General features: G+C 37.6%; 1 protein-coding gene across 4 annotated transcripts in view; it reads right to left on the bottom strand.

The window, feature by feature from the left end:
- AKT3 (AKT serine/threonine kinase 3) overlaps nucleotides 1-21,746 on the bottom strand; it is a 395,398-nt gene that overhangs the window by 8,382 nt on the left and 365,270 nt on the right. For 3 of the 4 annotated variants that reach the window (XM_060307115.2, XM_060307149.2, XM_060307159.2), the window contains one exon: nucleotides 9,530-9,820. In XM_060307115.2, the coding sequence (XP_060163098.1) occupies nucleotides 9,545-9,820 (276 nt within the window). In that variant the 3' untranslated portion in view covers nucleotides 9,530-9,544. Of the gene's footprint in view, nucleotides 1-1,518; nucleotides 1,622-9,529; nucleotides 9,821-21,746 lie in introns of those variants that run through there. The other variant, XM_060307050.1, reaches the window with a different exon arrangement.

Here is a 21,746-nt window from a genome sequence, read left to right as displayed (position 1 = left end):
CCGCGCCGGGCCAGGGGAAACCATGTCAAGGCTACGTCCACTGCTCCTACTTAGACGGTCCTTAGCTGATTGCCCACAACTCCACAGGCTTTCTAACATCATCTTCAACTCTCAGAGATTCTGATTCTAGCAATGAAGCCCTCATCCACCACTGGTGACAAACCATGAGCAGTGCTTCAACATGCTGCCCTTTCACAGCTTGACCTGGGCCTTGTCGGCCAAGCTATAACTGCTGCTCGTGACTATAGCTAACACTAACTGCGGGACTTAGGGAAGCTCAGCTTCTCTCTGGGTTTTAATTTCTTCCCTTATAAAATGAAAGTTAAGAGGCTCTTAACCTCTTGCAAGTCTAAAGAAAGAAAAGTGCATATGCACACATAATTATATTTTTCATTTCACAGTGTTCATAGTCTCTCTTTTTGTCAGGCCCTGGTAAATTAGCATCATCAACTAATCTGCCTTTTTTTTTTTTTTGCGGGACACAGGCCTCTCACTGTTGTGGCCTCTACCGTTGCGGAGCACAGGCTCCGGACGCGCAGGCTCAGCGGCCATGGCTCACGGGCCCAGCCGCTCCGCGGCATGTGGGATCTTCCCGGACCGGGGCACGAACCCGTGTCCCCTGCATCGGCAGGTGGACTCTCAACCACTGCGCCACCAGGGAAGCCCCTAATCTGCCTTTTAAAAAGAAAAGAGAGGAGAAGGAATGTAGGAAAGGATATAATAAAAAAGAAAAGGAGAAAAAAACTAAAATGATGTTATTGTGAGCCAAAAGATGTGTGATTGAAGAAATCTTTTAGCTATCCAAATGTGTCCCTGAAACTCAATTTTATCCTTACTCCTTAACTAATGATGACAGAATACAGACCTCTGTCAGCATATGAGAATGTTTATAAATTATATAACAACCTTTTCTTCCCTTTAAGTGAAATGTCTTCACCAAAGTGTAGGGCACACACTAGTATATGTGGAATGATTTTAAGTGGTGCATGAATGTATAGCTTTAATAGATATGTAATTTAATTTATAATATCAAAAATTACTAGCAAACCAAATTATGTCTTCACAGATATTACTGCTTAAGACACAGCTAAGTAAAAAAGAGTGATTCAGTTTAAAGTGAATTTAAAAACTACTAAGTAAGCAGGAGACCAGAATTAGCAAAATTTAGAAGGTTGTGTCTGAATGAGCAGTGGGAAATGTGGGAGGTCTTCATTTCAGAATCCTTTCAGCTGATGTCAAAATAATCTATTAGAGAATAGTAAGGAAGGGCTAGTTAGTCTATAATTTAGTCTATAATTCTTAACTCTACAATTTTTCCACATATAATTTTTTTTTACTCAAAAAAACTTTTCTCTTAGCTACCTGTATTTAGATATTTCCACATTGAAAACCCCATGTTCTTAAATGGAACAGAATAAGTCACTGTGGAATTTGACCTCGAAAATATCCAGTTAAAAAAATAGGCTGTTTTCTTCAATTGCATTAGAACATAATCAATTTCCTTCTAGATTTACTTACACTTTTCAGGTGGTGTTATTGTAATAGTCTGAGCTGTAAATTCTTCATCAAAGTATCTGGTGTCTGTCTCAGATGTTACTTGAGGCTTAAAAGGAGGTACAAGCTGTAAGAAGCAAAAGAGTACTGTTAACAGACTTCAGTTTAGGAAAATTCATTTCTAGGGTAAAATTAGAGAGCAAATACTAAATGAATAGTGCAAGAGGCTAGACTGCTCAGTGACTGTGTAAGGTAGATGTGGTATTTGGCTTCACAGTCAAGACTAAACACAGAACAGTAGGTACCTGGTTGTTCTATATTATATTTGAGGGATTATGTGAAACAGAATAATTGAGAACCAAAGAACAGGGTGCTTCCATGTCCTGGCTATTGTAAATAGAGCTGCAATGAACATTGTGGTACATGACTCTTTTTGAATTATAGTTTTCTCAGGGTATATGCCCAGTTGTGGGATTGCTGGGTCATATGGTAGTTCTATTTTTAGTTTTTTAAGGAACCACCTAAGTGTCCATCGACAGATGAATGGATAAGGAAGATGTGGCACATATATACAATGGAATATTCCTCAGCCATAAAAAGAAATGAAATTGAGTTATTTGTAGTGAGGTGGATGCACCTAGAGACTGTCATACAGTGTGAAGTAAGTCAGAAAGAGAAAAACAAATACCGTATGCTAACACATATATATGGAATCTAAAAAAAAAAAAAGGTTCTGCAGAATCTAAGGGCAGGACAGGAATAAAGACGCAGATGTAGAGAATGGACTTGAGGACGGGGGGGGGAAGGGGAAGCTGCGACGAGGTGAGAGAGTGGCATGGACATATATACACTACCAAATGTAAAATAGATAGCTAGTGGGAAGCAGCCGCATAGCACAGGGAGATCAGCTCGGTGCTTTGTGACCATCTAGAGGGGTGGGATAGGGAGGGTGGGAGGGAGACACAAGAGGGAGGGGATATGGGGATATATGTATACGCATAGCTGATTCACTTTGTTATAAAGCAGAAACTAACACACCATTGTAAAGCAATTATACTCTAATAAAGATGTTAAAAAAAAAAGCAGAAAATAAAAAATAGGGTGGGAAGAGGATACTGAAAAGTCTGTCCTAATATTTTTTCCTAGTAAAATATATACAAAACCGATGGATTTGGGCTGAAACAAAATGTAGGCTCTTCCTAGGGTGGGAAAAGCGCAACCTTGCTGGCTTTCTCTAGCTCTTCCCGGTGCCTAGCTGAACAGGTTATTATTAAAAGTGCAATTTGATAACATAGTTGTTACCAACACAGTTGTTACATAGATCACAGATTGAGTGCTGCCTCTATACTTGGCGGCAAAGAAATATAACTCTGCTTACTTGAAACCCTCTGGAACAGGGGTTCTTGGCAGCCCCCGAAGTGACGTGCAAACGTTTTGTCCATAGATTTTATCCCATTCCTCAAAAGGAACCATGACCCCAAAGATTAAGAGTAACTGCTCCAGGGTTGAGAGAACTGGACTCATTTGCCTCTGACCAGCAGCAGGCATGGGATGGGGGAAAGTCTTGGGATGCTGGAGATGACAGAAGCCTGAGCCATGTGAGCCTCCACTTCCGCTACCTGGGAAGGGACTGGCTGGGAGGGACTGGAACCAGGAGGGGGCTCCTGATTCTCAGGGCTCCAGCCTCACAGGTGAGAGCCTACAGGTTTCTTTTTAACATAGGAAGCCCAGACTCAGGGCATGGAGTCAGAGTATGTGCTCTGATGAATACCATTCAGATAGAAAAATGGAAAACAGAGTGACAGAAATTAGTATATTTTATAAAAATTTTACAGAAACAAATACACAACTGGCATCATTCAATGCATTCTCCACTGTTACTGTCACCAAATTTATGTTAAATAAGACAAAAATCTTTAAATTATTCTCCAATGTGTTTTTTTAATTCATGCTATTTTATTTATTTTTTTACATCTTTATTCGAATATAATTGCTTTACAATGTTGTGTTAGTTTCTGCTGTACAACAAAGTGAATCAGCTATATTTATACATATATCCCCATATCCCTTCCCTTTTGAGCCTCCCTCCCACCCTCATCACAAAGCATCAAGCTGTTCTCCCTGTGCTATGCAGCAGCTTCCCACTAGCCATCCATTTTACATTTGGTAGTGTATATACGTCAATGCTAACCTCTCACTTCATCCCAGCTTCCCATTCCCCCCCTTTGTGTCCTCAAGTAAGTTCTCTACGTCTGTGTCTTTATTCCTGCCCTGCCACTAGGTTCATCAGTACCGTTTTTTTAGATTCCACATATATGCATTAGCATACGGTATTTGTTTTTCACTTTCTGACTTACCTCACTCTGTATGATAGACTCTAGGTCCATCCATCTCACTACAGATAATTCAATTTTGTTCCTTTTGATGACTAACTAATATTCCACTGTATATATGTGCCACATTTTCTTTATCCATTTATCTGTTGAAGGACATTCAGGTTGCTTCCATGTCCTGGCTATTGTAAACAGAGCTGCAATGAGCATTGTGGTTCATGACTCTTTTTGAATTATGGTTTTCTCAGGGTATATGACCAGTAGTGGGATTGCTGGGTCATATGGTAGTTCTATTTTTAGTTTTTTAAGGAACCTCCATAGTGGCTGTATCAATTTACATTCCCACCAACAGTGCAAGAGGGTTCCCTTTTCTCCACACCCTCTCCAGCACTTATTGTTGGTAGATTTTTTGATGATGGCCAGTCTGACTGGTGTGAGGTGATACCTCACTGTGGTTTTGATTTGCATTTCTCTAATGATTAGTGATGTTGAGCATCTTTTCATGTTGTTGTGGGCAATCTGTATATCTTCTTTGGAGGAATGTCTACTTAGGTCTTCTGCCCATTTTTGGACTGGGTTGTTTGTTTTTTTGATATTGAGCTGCATGAGCTGCCTGTATATTTTGGAGATTAATCCTTTGTCACTTGCTTCGTTTGCAAATATTTTCTCCCATTCTGAGGGTTGTCTTTTCATCTTGTTTATGGTTTCATTAGGTCCCATTTGTTTATTTTTGTTTTTATTTTCATTACTCTAGGAGGTGGATCAAAAAAGATCTTGCTGTGATTTATGTCAAAGAGTGTTCTTCCAATGTTTTCCTCTAAGAGTTTTATAGTGTCCAGGCTTACAATTGGGTGTCTAATCCATTTTGAGTTTATTTTTGTGTATGGTGTTAGAGAGTGTTCTAATTTCATTCGTTTACATGTAGCTGTTCAGTTTTCCCAGCACCACTTATTGAAGAAACTGTCTTTTCTCCATTGTATATTCTTGCCTCCTTTGTCAAAGATAAGGTGACCATATGTGAGTGGGTTTATCTTGGGCTTTCTATCCTGTTCCATTGATCTATATTTCTGTTTTCGTGCCAGTACCATACTGTCTTGATTATTGTAGCTTTGTAGTATAGTCTGAAGTCAGAGAGCCTGATTCCTCCAGCTCTGTTTTTCTTTCTGAAGATTGCTTTGGCTATTCGGGGCCTTTGTTTCCATACAAATTTTAAAATTATTTGTTCTAGTTTTGTGAAAAATGCCATTGGTATTTGATAGGGATTGCACTGAATCTTTAGATTGCTTTGGGTAGTACAGTCATTTTCACAATGTTGATTCTTCCAATCCAAAAACACGGTATATCTCTCCATCTGTTTGTACCGTCTTTAATTTCTTTCATCAGTGTCATATAGTTTTCTGCATACAGGTCATTTGTCTCCTTAGGTAGATAGTTTATTCTTAGGTATTTTATTCTTTTTGTTGCAATGGTAAATGGCAGTGTTTCCTTAGTTTCTTTTTCAGACTTTTCGTTGTTAGTTATAGGAATACAAGAGATTTCTGTGCATTAATTTTGTATCCTGCTACTTTACCAAATTCATTGATTAACTCTAGTAGTTTTCTGGTGGCATCTTTAGGATTTTCAAACTATGTTTTAGAAAACCAAGGGATGAGCAGAATTAAAAGCATTTTTTCGAAATAAAGCACCACATTTCAGTTTGCAGCACATGTTACAAAGCATTTTAAATTTCTTTTTTTTTTAACATTCTTTCTCTATGCCCCCAGTACACAGATATTCTAAAGTCTCTATCATTAGCAATCACTTTTTTGGGAACTGAAACAAATTCAGGTTCCACTGATGAGCTGTAATGGCTGCTAAGGTACCAGAACACGTTTCTAGCTGCTCTGTTAGGATGACTGGAAACAAGCAAGCAGTTCACTCCACTGATGGAAATCTTCCCTCTTCTATTCATTCAAAATCTCATTCTCACACTGCTTTGTTTTTCTTCAAGACTTTTCAACATCTGACACATATACACATGCATCACCATTACACCTCCTTCCCAATAAAATAAAAGTTCCACAAGAGCAATGATTTTTAAAGTCCCTCACCGGCATCATACACATGCACACAACACCAACAATGATAGTGACTGGAGAATTTTTGGTTTTCCTTTTAGAAAACTGAGGGATAACTGCCTCTCTGGCAGGCAAGTAGGAGACTGGGATTCTGGTTGTGACTTTCTTTCTGATTCACCATTCTACAAATGTTCAAAAAATAGGTCTCATCCTTTCAATAAAAAAGAATTAACCAGAAGAAATTCTCCGAGCAGAAATGGGCTTCTATTGGGCATGTGGAGTAGGTTTTGCTTACCTCTGCCCACCCTTCCCATATGGTTCCTTCTGATGGCAGAAATGTAAATCTTAAATCTGCCTTCAAGTTAGGGGAAAGCTGTTATCTTTTTAGATGAGAGACAGAATGGTCACCTGAAACTTTAAAAAAACTGAAACAAATCTTTAAACAGTTTTCAAAAGATTACAGGGCGCTTAAACTAGTCTGTTAAAATGTCATGATACTACATTTACCTGACCTCCTCTCTCAAACAGCTGCCCTCCCCATTACTTTCTATCCTCACACTGCTTTATTTTTCTTTAAAAGACTTTTCAACATCTGACACATACACACCTATATATACACATGCAAAATACAGGTTTATTGTCATTACACCTCCTCCCCAGTAAAATACAAGTTCCACAAGGGTAAGTACTTTTAAAGAACAGTTTTATGATTGACATACAACAGACTGCACACATATCTTAAGAGCGTACAAAAAAAGAGTATACAATTTGATGTTTTGACATATGTATATACCCATGAAATCAAGATGGTGAACATACCCATCACTTGTAGATATTTTCTCATAACCCTATGTAATCCTGTCTTCTCTTCTATCCCCTTGCAGGCAATAGCTGACCTGCTTTCTGCCATGAGTGATTTGTTTATATTTTCTTGACTTTTACGTATTTGGAATCAAATAGTATGTATTCTTCGTCTGGTTTCTTTCACTTAGCATGATTATTTTGACACTCATCCACATCATTGCTTCTATCAATAGCTCATTCATTTTACTGTTGGGTAATATTCCATCATACAGATGTATCTCAATTTGTTTACCATTCACCTCTCCATGGACTTCTGGGTTGCTTCTAGTTTGGGGCTATAACAAATAAAGCTGCTAAGAATCTTTATGTCCAAGTCTTTCCCAAAGTAGTTGCATTGCTGCATGTTCCTATCAACAGCGAAGAAGAGTCCTAGTTGTTCCACAGTCTTGCCAACATTGTTTTATTCTAATATGTTTTATTCTATATTCTAATATGTGGTGGTATTTCACTATGTTTTAATTTATATTTCTCTAATGAATAATCAATCACCTTTTCCACAAGTTTATTTCTTCTTTGATGAAGTGTCTTCTCAAATATTTGTCCTTTTTTTTCCTTCTCATTAGGGTTAGAGAGTTCTTTATACACTCTCTACGCATGTCCTTTATCAGATTTGTGATTTGTGCCTACTCTCTTCGTTCTCTTATCAGTGACTTTTGAAGAATACACATTCTTAATTTTGATAAAGTCTGATTTATTACTTTTTTTCTATGGATCATGCTTTGCCCTTGTCTAAGAAATCTCTGCATAACCTAATACCACAAAGATTTTTCTCCTGTATGTTCAGAACTATAATACATTTGGAGTTAATTTCATATATACTGCAAATTATTTTTTTAACATGGATGTCCAATTGTTTCAGCACTAAGTTGAACTATATTTATACTTTTATTGAAAGTCAATTAACCATATATATGTGAGTCTCTTTCCAGATTTTCTATTGTGTTGTATTGATCTCTTTGCCCAACTTTATGGTGAATAAAGATGTTATCTGTCCATTAACAAGCTCTCTTGATTTGATTACTGTGAGTTAATAAGTCTTGAAGTCAGGTAGGTAGGCCCTCCAACTTCATTTTTTTGTCAAGTTGTTTTGGCTCTTTTAAGTCCTCTATATATCATATAAATTTTAGAATCAACCTAATAATCTCTACAGAATAACCTCCTAGGGTCTTGATTAGGGTTGTGCTGAATTTATCTATCAATTTTGAGAGAACTAACATCTTAAAAATATTGAGTCTTCTAGATCATGAACACAGTATATCTTTCCATTGTTTTAGGCTGTTTTTAACTTCTCCCAACAATTATTTTAGTTTTCAGTATAAAGGTCTTTCAAATCTTGTCAAAAGCATCCCTAGAAGAGACCTTCAAGATGGCAGAGGAGTAAAGACATGGAGATCACCTTCTTCCCCAGAAATACATCAAAAATACATCTACATGTGGAACAACTCTTACAGAACACCTACTGAATGCTGGCAGAAGACCTCAGACTTCCCAAAAGGCAAGAAAACCCCCACATACCTGGGTAGAGCAAAAGAAAAAAGAAAAAAAAAGAGACAAAAGAATAGGGAACCTCTGGGAGGGAGCTGTGAAGGAGGAAGTTTCCACACACTAGGAAGCCCCTTCACTGGTGGAGACTGCGGGTGGGCAGGGGGGAAGCTTCAGAGCCACGGAGGAGAGGGCAGCAACAGGCGTGCAGAGGGCAAAGTGGAGAGATTCCTGCACAGAGGATCAGTGTAAACCAGCACTCACCAACCTGAGACGCTTGTCTGCTCACCCGCCGGGGCGGGTGGGGGCTGGGAGCTAAGGCTCGGGCTTCACAGGTCAGATCCCAGGGAGAGGACTGGGGTTGGCTGCGTGAACACAGCCTGAAGGCGGCTAGTGCACCACAGCTAGCCGGAAGAGAGTATGGGAAAAAGTATGGATCTGCTGGAGAGGCAAGAGACCATTGTTTCAGGGTGCGCGAGGAGAGGGCATTCAGAGCACCGCCTAAACGAGCTCCAGAGACGGGTGGAGCCACGGCTATCAGCTCTGACCCCAGAGGCGGGCATGAACCGCTAACGCTGCTGCTGCTGCCACTAAGAGTCCTGTGTGCAACCACAGGTCACTACCTACACCCCCCTGGGAGCCTGTGCAGCCCTCCACTGCCAGGGTCCTGTGATCCAAGGACAACTTTCCCGGCAAAACACACAGTGCACCTCAGGCAGTTGCAATGTCACGCTAGCCTCTGCCGCCACAGGCTGGCCCCACAATCCAATTATGACTACCATACCCCTCCCTCTCCCTGGCCTGAGTGAGCAAGAGAGCCCTAATCAGCTGCTGATTTAACCCTCTCCTGTCTGGGCAGGGAACAGACTCCTGAGGGCAGCCTACACACAGAGGTGGGGCCAAAACCAAAGCTGAACCCCAGGAGTTGTGTGAACAAAGATGAGAAAGGGAAATTTCTCTTTGCAGCCTCAGGAGGATTGGATTAAATCCCTACAATCAACTTGATAAACCCTGCATCTGTGCAATACCTGAATAGACAACGAATGTTCCCCAAATTGAGGTGGTGGACTTTGGGAGCAACTGTAGACTTAGGGTTTGCTTTCTGCATCTAATTGGTTTCTGGTTTTATTTTTATCTTTAGTTTTTAGCGCTTAATATCATTGGTGGATTTGTTAATTGGTTTGGTTGCTCTGTTCCTTTTTTAAATTTTTTATTTTTTTTAATTTTTTTTCCCCTTTTCCTCTTTTTGTGAGTGTGTATGTGTATGCTTCTTTGTGTGATTTTGTCTGTTTAGGTTTGCTCTTACCACATGTCCTAGAGTTCCGTCTTTTTTTTTTTTTTTTTCTTTTCTTTCTTTCTTCCTTTTCTTCTGAGCCATGCGGCTGGCAGGGTCTTGGTCCTCCGGCCGGGTGTCAGACCTGAGCCTCTGAGGTGGGAGGGCCGAGTCCAGGACATTGGACCACCAGAAACCTCCCAGCCCCACGCGATATCAATTGGCGAGAGCTCTCCCAGAGATCTTCGTCTCAACACTAATACCCAGCTCCACCAACGGCCAGCAAGCTCCAGTGCAGGAGGCCCCATGCCAAAAAACTAGGAAGATAGGAACACAATCCCACCCATTAGCAGAGAGGCTGCCTAAAGTCATACTAAGTTCACAGACACCCCAAAACACACCACCGGATGCAGCCCTGCCCACCAGAAGGACAAGATGCAGCCCCACCCACCAGAACACAGGTACCAGTCCCCTCCACCAGGAAGCCTACACAAGTCACTGAACCAACCTCACCCACTGGGGGCAGACACCAAAAATAATGGGAACTACAAACCTGCAGCCTGTGAAAAGGAGACCCCAAACACACTAAGTAAAATGATAAGACAGAGAAATATGCAGCAGATGAAGGAGCAAGGTAAAAACACACCAGACCAAACGAATGAAGAGGAAATAGGCAGTCCACCTGAAAAAGGATTCAGAGTAATGATAGTGACGACAATCCAAAATCTCGGAAATAGAATGGAGAAAATACAAGAAGTGTTTAACAAGGACCGAGAAGAACTAAAGAGCAAACAAACAATGATGAATCGACACAATAAATGAAATTAAAAATACTCTAGAAGGAATCAATAACAGAATAACTGAGGCAGAATAATGGATAAGTGACCTGGAAGATAAAATAGTGGAAATAACTACTGCAGAGCAGAGTAAAGAAAAAAGAATGAAAAGAATTGAGGACAGTCTCAGAGGTCTCTAGGACGATATTAAAAGCACCGACATTCAAATTACAGGGGTCCCAGAAGAAGAAGAGATAAAGAAAGTGCCTGAGAAAATATTTGAAGAGATTATAGCTGAAAACTTCTCTAACATGGGAAAGGAAATAGTCAATCAAGTCGAGGAAGCACAGAGAGTCCCATATAGGATAAATCCAAGGAGAAACATGCCAAGACACATATTTATCAAACTATCAAAAATTAAATTCAGGGCTTCCCTGGTGGCGCAGTGGTTGAGAGTCCGCCTGCCGATGCAGGGGACACGGGTTCGTGCCCTGGTCCAGGAAGATCCCACATGCCACGGAGCGGCTGGGCCCGTGAGCCATGGCCACTGAGCCTGCGCGTCCGGAGCCTGTGCTCCGTGACGGGAGAGGCCACAACAGTGAGAGGCCTGCGTACCACAAAAAAAAAAATAAAATAAAAAATAAAAAAATTAAATTCAAAGAAAAAATATTAAAAGCAGCAAGGGAAAAGCAACAAATAACATACAAGGGAATCCCCATAAGGTTAACAGTTGATGTTTCAGCAGGAACTCTGCAAGCCAGAAGGGAGTGGCAGGACATATTTAAAGTGACGAAAGGGAAAAATCTACAACCAAGATTACTCTACCCAGCAAGGACCTCATTCAGATTCAACAGAGAAATTAAAAACTTTACAGACAAGCAAAAGTTAAGAAAATTCAGCACCACCAAACTAGCTTTACAACAAACGCTAAAGTAACTTCTCTAGGCAGGAATCGCAAAAGAAGGAAAAGACCTACAATAACAAACCCAAAACAATTAAGAAAATGATAGTAGGAACATACATATTGATAATTACCTTAAATGTAAATGGATTAAATGCTCCAACCAAAACAAACATATTAGCTGAATGGATTCAAAAACAAGACCCATGTATATGCTATCTACAAGAGACCCACATCAGATGTAGAGACACATACAGACTGAAAGTGAGGGATGGAAAAAGATATTCCATGCAAATGGAAATCAAAAGGAAGATGGAGTAGCAATACTCATATCAGATGAAATAGACTTTAAAGAAAAGACTATTACAAGAGACAAAGAAAGATACTACATAATGATCAAGGGATTAATCCAAGAAGAAGATATAACAGTTGTAAATGTTTATGTACCCAACATAGGAGCACCTCAATACATAAGGCAAATGCAAACAGCCATAAAGGGGAAATTGACAGTAACACAATAATAGTAGAGGATTTAACACCCCATTTTCACCAATGGATAGATCATCCCAAATGAAAATAAGTAAGGAAACACAAGCTTTAAAAGTCACATGAGATCAGACTAACTTAACTGATACTTATAGGACATCCCATCCCAAAACAACAGAATATACTTTCTTCTCAAAGGCTCATGGAATATTCTCCAGGATAGATCATATCATGGGCCACAAATCAAGCGTTGGTACACTTAAGAAAACTGAAATCATATGAAGTATCTTTTCCAACCACAACTCTATGAGACTAGATATGAATTCAGGAAAAAAACTGTTAAAAATACAAACACATGGAGGCTAAACAATACACTTACTAAATAACCAAAAGATCACTGAAGAAATTGAAGAGGAAATCAAAAAATAGCTAGAAACAAATCACAATGAAAACACAATGATCCAAACCTATGGGATGCAGCAAAAGCAGTTCTAAGAGGGAAGTTTACAGCAATACAATCCTACCTCAAGAAACAAAAAACATCTCAAATAAACAACCTAACCTTACACCTAAAGCAATTAGAAAAAGAAGAACAAAAAATCCCCCAAAGTTAGAAGAAGGAAAGAAATCATAAAGATTAGATTAAAAAATAAATGAAAAACAAATGAAGGAAATGATAGCAAAGATTAATAAAACTAAAAGCTGAGAACCAACTCTCAAAGAACTTGAGAAGATAAACAAAATTGATAAAACATTAGCCAGACTTATCAAGAAAAAAAGGGAGAAGACTCAATCAACAGAATTAGAAATGAAAAAGGAGAAGTAACAACTGACACTGCAGAAATACAAAGGATCATGAGAGACTACAACAAACAACTATATGCCAGTAATATCGACAACCTGGAAGAAATGAACAAATTCTTAGAAAAGTACAACCTTCAAGTACTGAACCAGGAAGAAATAGAAAATATGAACAGACCAATCACAAACACTGAAATTGAAACTGTGATTAAAAATCTTCCAACAAACAAAAGCCCAGGCCCAGATGGTTTCACAGGTGAATTCTATCAAACATTTAGAGAAGAGCTAACACCTATCCTTCTCAAACTCTTCCAAAATATAGCACAGGGATGAACACTCCCAAACTCATTCTATGAGGCCATCACCCTGATACCAAAACCAGACAGAGATGCCACACACACAGGAAAAAAAAACTACAGGCCAATATCACTGATGAACATAGATGCCAAGATCCTCAACAAAATACTGGCAAATAGAATCCAAAAGTACATTAAAAGGATCATACACCATGATCAAGTGGGATTTATCCCAGGAATGCAAGGATTCTTCAATATACGCAAATCAATCAATGTGATACACCATATTAACTAACTGAAGGATAAAAAACACATGATCATCTCAATAGATGCCAAAAAGCTTTTGACAAAATTTAACACTGATTTATGATAAAAACCCTCCAGAAAGTGGGCAATAAAGGAAACCTACCTCAGCATAATAAAGGCCATATACTACAAACCCACAGCCAACAACATTCTCAGTGGTGAAAAACTGAAACCATTTCCTCTAAGATTAGGAACAAGACAAGGTTGCCTACTCTCACCACTATTATTCAACATAGTTTTGGAAGTTTTAGCCACAGCAATCAGAGAAGAAGGAGAAATAAAAGGAATCCAAATCAGAAAAGAAGAAGTAAAACTATCACTGTTTGCAGATGACATGATACTATACATGGAGAATCCTAAAGATGCTACCAGAAAACTACAAGAGCTAATCAATAAATTGTGTAAAGTAGCAGGATACAAAATTAATGCACAGAAATCTCTTGTATTCCTATACACTAATGCCAAAAAATCTGAAAGAGAAATTAAGGAAACACTCCCATTTACCATTGCAACAAAAAGAATAAAATACCTAGGAATAAACCTACCTAAGGAGACAAATGACCTGTATGCAGAAAACTGTAAGACACTGATGAAAGAAATTAAATACAAACAGATGGAGAGATATACCATGTTTTTGGATTGGAAGAATCAACATTGTGAAAATGACTGTACTACCCAAAGCAATCTAAAGATTCAATGCAATCCCTATCAAGCTACCAATTGCATTTTTCACAGAAGTACAACAAAAAATTTTACAATTTGTATGGAAACACAAAAGACCCCGAATAGCCAAAGCACTCTTGAGAAAGAAAAATGGAGCTGGAGGAATCAGGCTCCCGAACTTCAGTCTCTATTACAAAGCTACAGCAAAGAAGACAGTATGGTACTGGAACAAAAACAGAAATATAGATCAATGAACAGTATAGAAAGCTCAGAGATAAACCCATGCACATATGGCCCCCTTATCTTTGACAAAGGAGCCAAGGATATACAATGGAGAAAAGACAGCCTCTTCAATAAGTGGTGCTGGGAGAACTGAACAGCTACATGTAGATGAATGAAATTAGAACACTTCCTAACACCGTACACAAAAATAAACTCAAAATGGATTAAAGACCTAAATGTAAGGCCAGACACTATAAAACTCTTAGAGGAAAACATAGGAAGAACACCCTATGACATAAATCACAGCAAGATCCTTTTTGACCCACCTCCTAGAGAAATGGAAATAAAAAGAAAAACAAACAAATGGGACCTAATGAAACTTCAAAGCTTTTGCACAGCAAAGGAAACCATAAACAAGACAAAAAGACAACCCTCAGAATGGGGGGAAATATTTGCAAACGATGCTACTGACAAAGGATTAATCTCCATAATATACAAGCAGCTCATGCAGCTCAATATCAAAAAAACAAACAACCCAATCCAAAAATCGGCAGAAGACCTAAGTAGACATTCCTCCAAAGAAGATATACAGATTGCCCACAAACACATGAAAAGATACTCAACATCACTAATCATTAAAGAAATGCAAATCAAAATCACAGTGAGGTATCACCTAACAGCAGTCAGAATGGCCATCATCAAAAAATCTACAAACAGTAAATGCTGGAGAGGGTGTGGAGAAAAGGGAACCCTCTTGCACTGCTGGTGGGAATGTAAATTGATACAGCTACTATGGAGAACAGTATGGAGCTTCCTTAAAAAACTAGAAATAGAACTACCATATGACCCAGCAATCCCACTACTGGGCATATACCCTGAGAAAACCATAATTCAAAAAGAGACACGTACCACAATGTTCACTGCAGCACTATTTACAATAGCTAGGACATGGAACCATCCTAAATGTCCATGGACAGATGAATGGATAAAGAAGATGTGGCACATATATACAATGGATTATTACTCAGCCATAAAAAGCAATGAAATTGAGTTTTGTAGTGAGGTGGATGGACCTACAGTCTGTCATACAGAGTGAAGTAAGTCAGAAAGAGAAAAAGAAATACTGTATGCTAATACATACATATGGAACCTAAAAAAAAATATGGTTCTGATGAACCTAAGGGTAGGATAGGAATAAAGATGCAGACGTAGAGAATGGACTTGAGGACACAGGGAGGGGGAAGGGTAAGCTGAGATAAAGTGAGAGAGTAGCACTGACATATATACACTACCAAATGTAAAATAGCTAGCTAGTGGGAAGCAGCCGCATAGCACAGGGAGATCAGCTAGGTGCTTTGTGACCACCTAGAGGGGAAGAATAGGGAGAGTGGGAGGGAGGCGCAAGAGGGAGGGTATGTGGGGATATATGTATACATATAGCTGATTCACTTTGTTATACAGCAGAAAGTAACGCAACATTGTAAAGCAATTATACTCCAGTAAAGCTGTTAAAAAAAGAAAAGTATCGCTAAGTATTTCACATTTGTGTTGTTATCATAAATAATATTTTTATTCATTTCCACTTTGGGTTGTTGCTGCTGTATAAAATTACAATTCTTTTTATATCCTGAACTCTATATATTCATCTTGTATCAAGTACACCCATGGGTTAAACTTTAGTAGCTTTTTTATAGATTCCATCTGATTTTCTACATATATAAATCATGTTGTTCATGAATAAAGACAGATTTACTTCTTTCTTTCCAATCTATATGCATTTTAAATTCTTTTTCTTGCCTTACCTTATTAGAACCTCCAGTACAATGGTGAACAGAGTGAACATTTTTGCCTTGTGAAACCATTCAGTCTTTCTTAATTAAGATATTTAATATAGGTTTTCCATAGATGTTCTTTATCAGGTTAAAAAAGTTTCCTATTCCAGGTCTACTGGGAGTATTTTTGTTTGCTTGCTTTTTGGCTTAAATCAGAAATGGATGTAGGATTTGTTTTGAATGCTTCCTTTCCTGCATCCATTGAGATAAACGTGTATTTATTCAGTCTATTAATATGATAAATTATAGTGATTAATTGAAAATTAAACCAACCTTGTATTCCTGGAATAAACCCCACCTGGTAAAGATGTGCTGTTTTTTTAAAAAATCTTTTTTGGACTTAATTTGCTAAAATCATGTTAAGTGTTTTTTCTACATATATGTCTATTAAGGAAATTTGTTTATAGTTTTTTTTTTCTTGTACTGTCTTTGCCTGCTTTGGGTAGCAGATTAAGCTAGCCCCATAGAATGAATTAGGAAATATTCCCTAATATTCAATTTTGCAAAAGAACTTGTATAGCACTGATACTGTTTCTTACTTAAACGTTCAGTGGAATTCATTGGTGAAGCCACATGGGTCTGGAGTCTTCTTTGTGAGAAGGGTTTTAACTACAAATATAATTTCTTTAACACACACAAAGCTATTCATGATTATCTCTTTTGCTTTGGCAGTTTGTGTCTTTCAAGGAATTTGTCCATTTCAGCAAAATTGTTGAATTCATTGACAAAGGTTTTCATAATATTTCATTATAAACCACTTAAAACCCATAAAATCTGTAGTAAAGTCACCTCTCTCATTCATAATATTAATAATTTTCTTCTCACTTTTTTGTTAAATTTTGTTAGAAATTTATCAGTCTTCTAAAAAATACTAGCTTTTCCTTTCATTGATTTTCTCTATTATTTTTCTATTTCATTGACTGCTGTCCCAATCTTTATTATTTCCTTTCTCCTACTTTCACTGGGTTTAATTTGTTCCTCTTGTTTTAGTTTCTTAAGATAGAACTGATCTTAGACCTTTCTTCTTTTCAAATATAATCAGTTGGTACTATAAGTTTCCCTTGAACTATTGTATTAGTTGTATCCCACAGATAACATTTTGCTTTCATTTTTACTCGGTTCAAGATACTTTCTCATTTCCCTGCTGGTTTCTCTGACCCATGGATTATTTTAAATTGTATTTAGTTTCCAAATACTTGGAAATTTTCCACATATCCTTTTGTTTTGATTTCTAATTTAATTCCCTTTCATTCAAAGAGAACATGCTTTAAATTATTTGGATCCTTTTAAATTTATAGAGAGCTGTTTTGCCCAAATATGGTATATCATGGTAAGTGTTCTGTATGGCCTTGAAAAGAATAAGTCTTCTGTTATTGGGTGGTTTTCTATAAATGTCAGTTAGATTAAGTTTGTTGATAGTATTGCTAAAGTGTTTTGTAATCTTAATGATTTTCTCTCTACTTCTATTAATTATTTGAAGATAGGTATTGAAATATCCATTTATAATTTTGGATTTATCTATTTTTCCTTGCAGTTCTATTAGCTTTGCTTTATGTATTTAAGTTTTGTTATTAGGTACACAAATGATTAAGATTGCTATGTCCTCTTGATGAACTGATCCCTTTGTTATAATGAAATAATCCTCCTGATCTCCAGTAATATTACCTGCTTTGAAATCTACTTCATAGATATTAATATAAGCACTCTCGTCTTCTCTTAATTGGTATGAGCATGGAATATCATTTCCCATTTTACCTATCTGTATTTTACATTTAAAGTGGGTTTCTCTAATCCACATAGAGGTGTTTTTTGCTTTTTATCCAGTCTGACAATCTCTGTCTTTTAATTGTGTTTAGAGTTTATCTACATTTAATGTGATTACTGATATGGTTGGGATTAAATGTACCATCTTGCTATTTGTTTTATACTTGTCTCATCTGGGACATTGTTTTACACTTAGGCTATATCCCTAATTCCTTAAATAGTGCTTGCCACATAGTAGTACTCAATACTTCCTGAATAAGTGAATATATCATTCAATCGGATGTCAGAGAACATTCAGTCTACAATTTTAGAGATGAGGAAATTAAAACTAAAGTTAGTAAAATAACTTGCTAAAGATGATACAAATAGCAACTGAAGCAGCAAAAACCTAGGTTTCCTGAACCCAAGCTCTTTCTACTATAGTACTTAGAATGTGAAGACTGCATGAAAACTGTTTTTGCTTTTGATTGCTTCTCCAGACATTAGTTAAAGATATTTATGCTGGAGGACATTATTTCCTGCCCAAACCCCCCTCACACACAGAAGAAGAAGGCAATACAGTGAAATGAAAACATATGTACAGGGAAGTAAAAACCCTAAAATTTCGTATATGGGGAAAGATGTGAGAGAGATCTGCAAGAAAATGGTACAGTATTCAACAGAGGTATACGCACAGAAATCATCAAGAATGCTCAGAGCTTGGATTTTATCACAGATTACTAGAATATACATTTAAACAATAAGTGAACAAATTTCAAATATTTAATTATTATGGGCTGAACTGTATTTCCCTCCAAATCCATATGCTGAAGTCCTAACCTCTCCCAGTGACTATTTGAAGATAGGGCCTTTAAAGAGATGATTACATTAAAATGGGGCATTAGCCTTAATCCTACCTGACTTGTGTCCTCATAAATGGAGAAAATTTGGACCCTCAAAAGGACACCAGGAGCATACACACATAGAGGACAAAGCAAGAAGGCGGCCATCTGCAAGCCAAGGAAAGAGGCTTCAGAAGAAACCAACCCTGCCAAAACCTTGATCTTAGATTCCAGTCTCCAGAACTGTGAGAACATAAAAATTTCTGTTGTTTAAGTCACCCAGTCTGTGGTATTTTGTTATGGCAGCCCTAGCGGGCTAACACATTAATTTTCTATTTTGTCTTTAAACCAATATCGTCTTAATATCGTCTTCTTTTCTCTCTGCACACATCTCTCAAAACACTCCTGCATCAATGGCCACAATGTAAGCTTTCATTTAGTAATGGTAAGGTATGGACAGTCAGGAACACTCAACTGTAAATCTCAGCTACTGTTATATGTTAACTCAATGAATGGCCATAGTGTCATTAACTGCAAACTTAACATATTTTCCCAAAGACACATTAAACTTGGCACAGCTCTTTCTCTAAAAGCTAATTTGTTTTCAGAAAACTTAGTTCCCAATGATCAAAACAGGAAGATCAAGGTGCTGGGTTCAAGACAGTGCTTTCAGTTTACTGAAAAGGTATAGATGTAATTGGGTTTACAACCTCAAGTACCTACAGTGGCAGCAGAGTTGCAGCTCCGTAACTCCTTTCTGCAGTGATCCTCTACCACACTTCCCACACTGACCCTCTACCAAATTTTAACTGTTACAAAATCAGTCTGCTATTTGCTATCTAGAATTTCTAAAAGTAAATATTTTTATGTTTCTTTATAGTGTAAGGGAAAGAACAGAGAGAGAAAAAAATTACCTAAACTTGCTAGAGTAAGTCATATTCACCACTTCTGGTATGGCTGGAAGGACAGCATGGGTGTTTGAAGGTCAGTCTCCCTGACCTTCCTTAGCAACAAAATCAGTTGCTACCACAAAGTCTGTATATTCTTCTGTTTTCAGTTTAGGTGCTCTAAAATAAATAGCAGGGCTTGAAACTTTCAGAGAAAGGTGACACAGTGATTATGTAACGTTAATTGCCACTTTAATTAAATAAATACTGTGGTTATTTCATACACCATTCTGTGACGACATACATGGATCAAAAGTACTGGCAACACAGACACAGTAAAAACTGCCAACTACTGAATGCTTAGATTTGTCACAGACATTAATCTGATGCTATAATTCCACGTCTTCAAAATAACTCAAGAGATAACTAAGATTAGGTAAGGATTCTGGTTTATTTAATCTCTAGTTCTTCTGAAAAACTGGTTTTATGGTTTGTGTGTGTGTGTGTGTGTGTGTGTGTGTGTATTCCAATATACGCATGTATTGGAAAAATGGGAATATGGAAAGAGAATTTATTTCAAACAAAACTAATAGATCTATGACACACAAGATTTAATTATATTTTCTGCTAACCTTTCCCATGTCAATTAACTTTTCTTGACAGATGATCAGAAGCTCAAAAAACTATATTTCATTTTTGCAAAATTACACAATAGTAATTCATGTCCATAATGTTGACCTTGATCCTATAAAAAATGTACCAAGGGATCCAAGGTATACACTAACATACAATTATTATATCATAAATTGATCCCAATGAAATGACTATTTTAGCTATAACACATATTAAACATTTAATTAATACATTTGGAACTTAGAAGGGCTTTTAAACAAACAGTATTTGATTTGAACTGCTTTAAAAGTAATTCTCAGAAATTTGAACTCATGTATTTTTTTCCTTGATACATTTTCTCATTTAAAAAGTTCACAAGCATTCATTTCAATGACTGTAGGTCTGTCCATAGGTGATACTATTCACAAACATCCATAGATACAAGGCATATTTGAAGATTTCATTTATACTTGGAGAAGAGCTGCTAATAAAGGTAAAACAGTTCTCACTAGTGAAATGAAGAGGGTCTTACTGAAAGTCAGGGGACAGTAGTAAAAATGACTTTGCTTCTATGATAGTGATTATGGGCAAATTGCATGCATTATAAACCTCAGTTTTCACTAAGAACCTGCTGAAACAACGTACTCTTTATCCCTCGTCCAGGAGATTTCATAGGTACTGCCCAGCATCAGCAGTGTGGCAGCCACTCATCACTATTTCCGATTAGGAATGTTCAAAAACATGGGCAAAAGTTAAATGAGTATGTAAACTGGGGAGAAATTATATATAGGCAATTTCCAATTTATAAATCAGTTTTGTTACAAAAGCCTGCAAGGAGGTTGGAGAAAACCTGAGACCTATTTCAATAGACAGAAAACAAAATCAAACAAAAGAATCCTACACAGTGTGGGCAGGCTCCCAGGCAGTAATATTAAAGTCTATTAAACCTAAAATACAGAGGAAAAAAAGAAATGCTAATAATAAAGCTACCAACCAATAATCATAATATTTTCATAGAGAAATTCATATTATATTTCTATGAGGATGACCAAGAACCTAGCTCCTTTGCCCAAGTTGCTGCAATGACAGCCACCTTCTCATTATCACAACAGATCAACTCCCTAGAAAAGATCCAGTGATAAGAGAGCTCCTAGGTTGGGGGGATAAGATTTTGGTGAGAAGTAAAGAAAGAAAGGTAGGGGCTTTAAAAGCTGAGGAGGAAAAGGTGAAAGTTTAATTTGAGGGAAGGAAGAGAGTCAGAGAGCAGTTTCTACGAAAGCGGTCGTAAGAGGTTCTAAACACACACCTATCTTTCCTAAGTTGTACATCCAAGCCTCTCCTTGTTTATGTACCCTAGCAGCTGAACAGCAGAATCGTAAAATTAGAAGAAATAACAAGCAGCACTACCAGCTCATCTGGGAAATTTTCAGTTAAACAGGACTTGAAATGATCTGAATTACTCCACAGGCATACCTCGGAGATATCACTGGCTCTGGAACAGACCACTGCAATAAAGCTAATATCTCAATAAGGCGAGTCACAAGAACTTTTTGGTTTCCCAGGGCATTTAGTTATGTTTACACTATACTGTAGTCTATAATGTGTGCAATAACATTATATCTAAATAACTTGCTAAAATATGCTAACCATCATCTGAACCTTCAGTGAGTCCTAATCTTTTTGCTGGTGGGGAGTCTTGCGTCCATGTTGATGGCTGCTGACTGATCAGGGTGCTGTTTGCTGAAGGCTGGGGTGGCTGTGGACACTTCTTAAAATAAAATAACAATGAAGTTTGCTGCATTGATTGACTCTTCCTTTCACAAATGATTTCTCTGTAGCATGCAATGCTGTTTGGTAGCATTTTACCCACAGTAGA

This window comes from Globicephala melas, chromosome 1 (genome assembly GCF_963455315.2).
Source record: "Globicephala melas chromosome 1, mGloMel1.2, whole genome shotgun sequence".
NCBI lineage: Eukaryota > Metazoa > Chordata > Mammalia > Artiodactyla > Delphinidae > Globicephala > Globicephala melas.
Note: the sequence above shows the minus strand (reverse complement) of the source record. Positions and strands in the feature narration are given on the sequence as shown.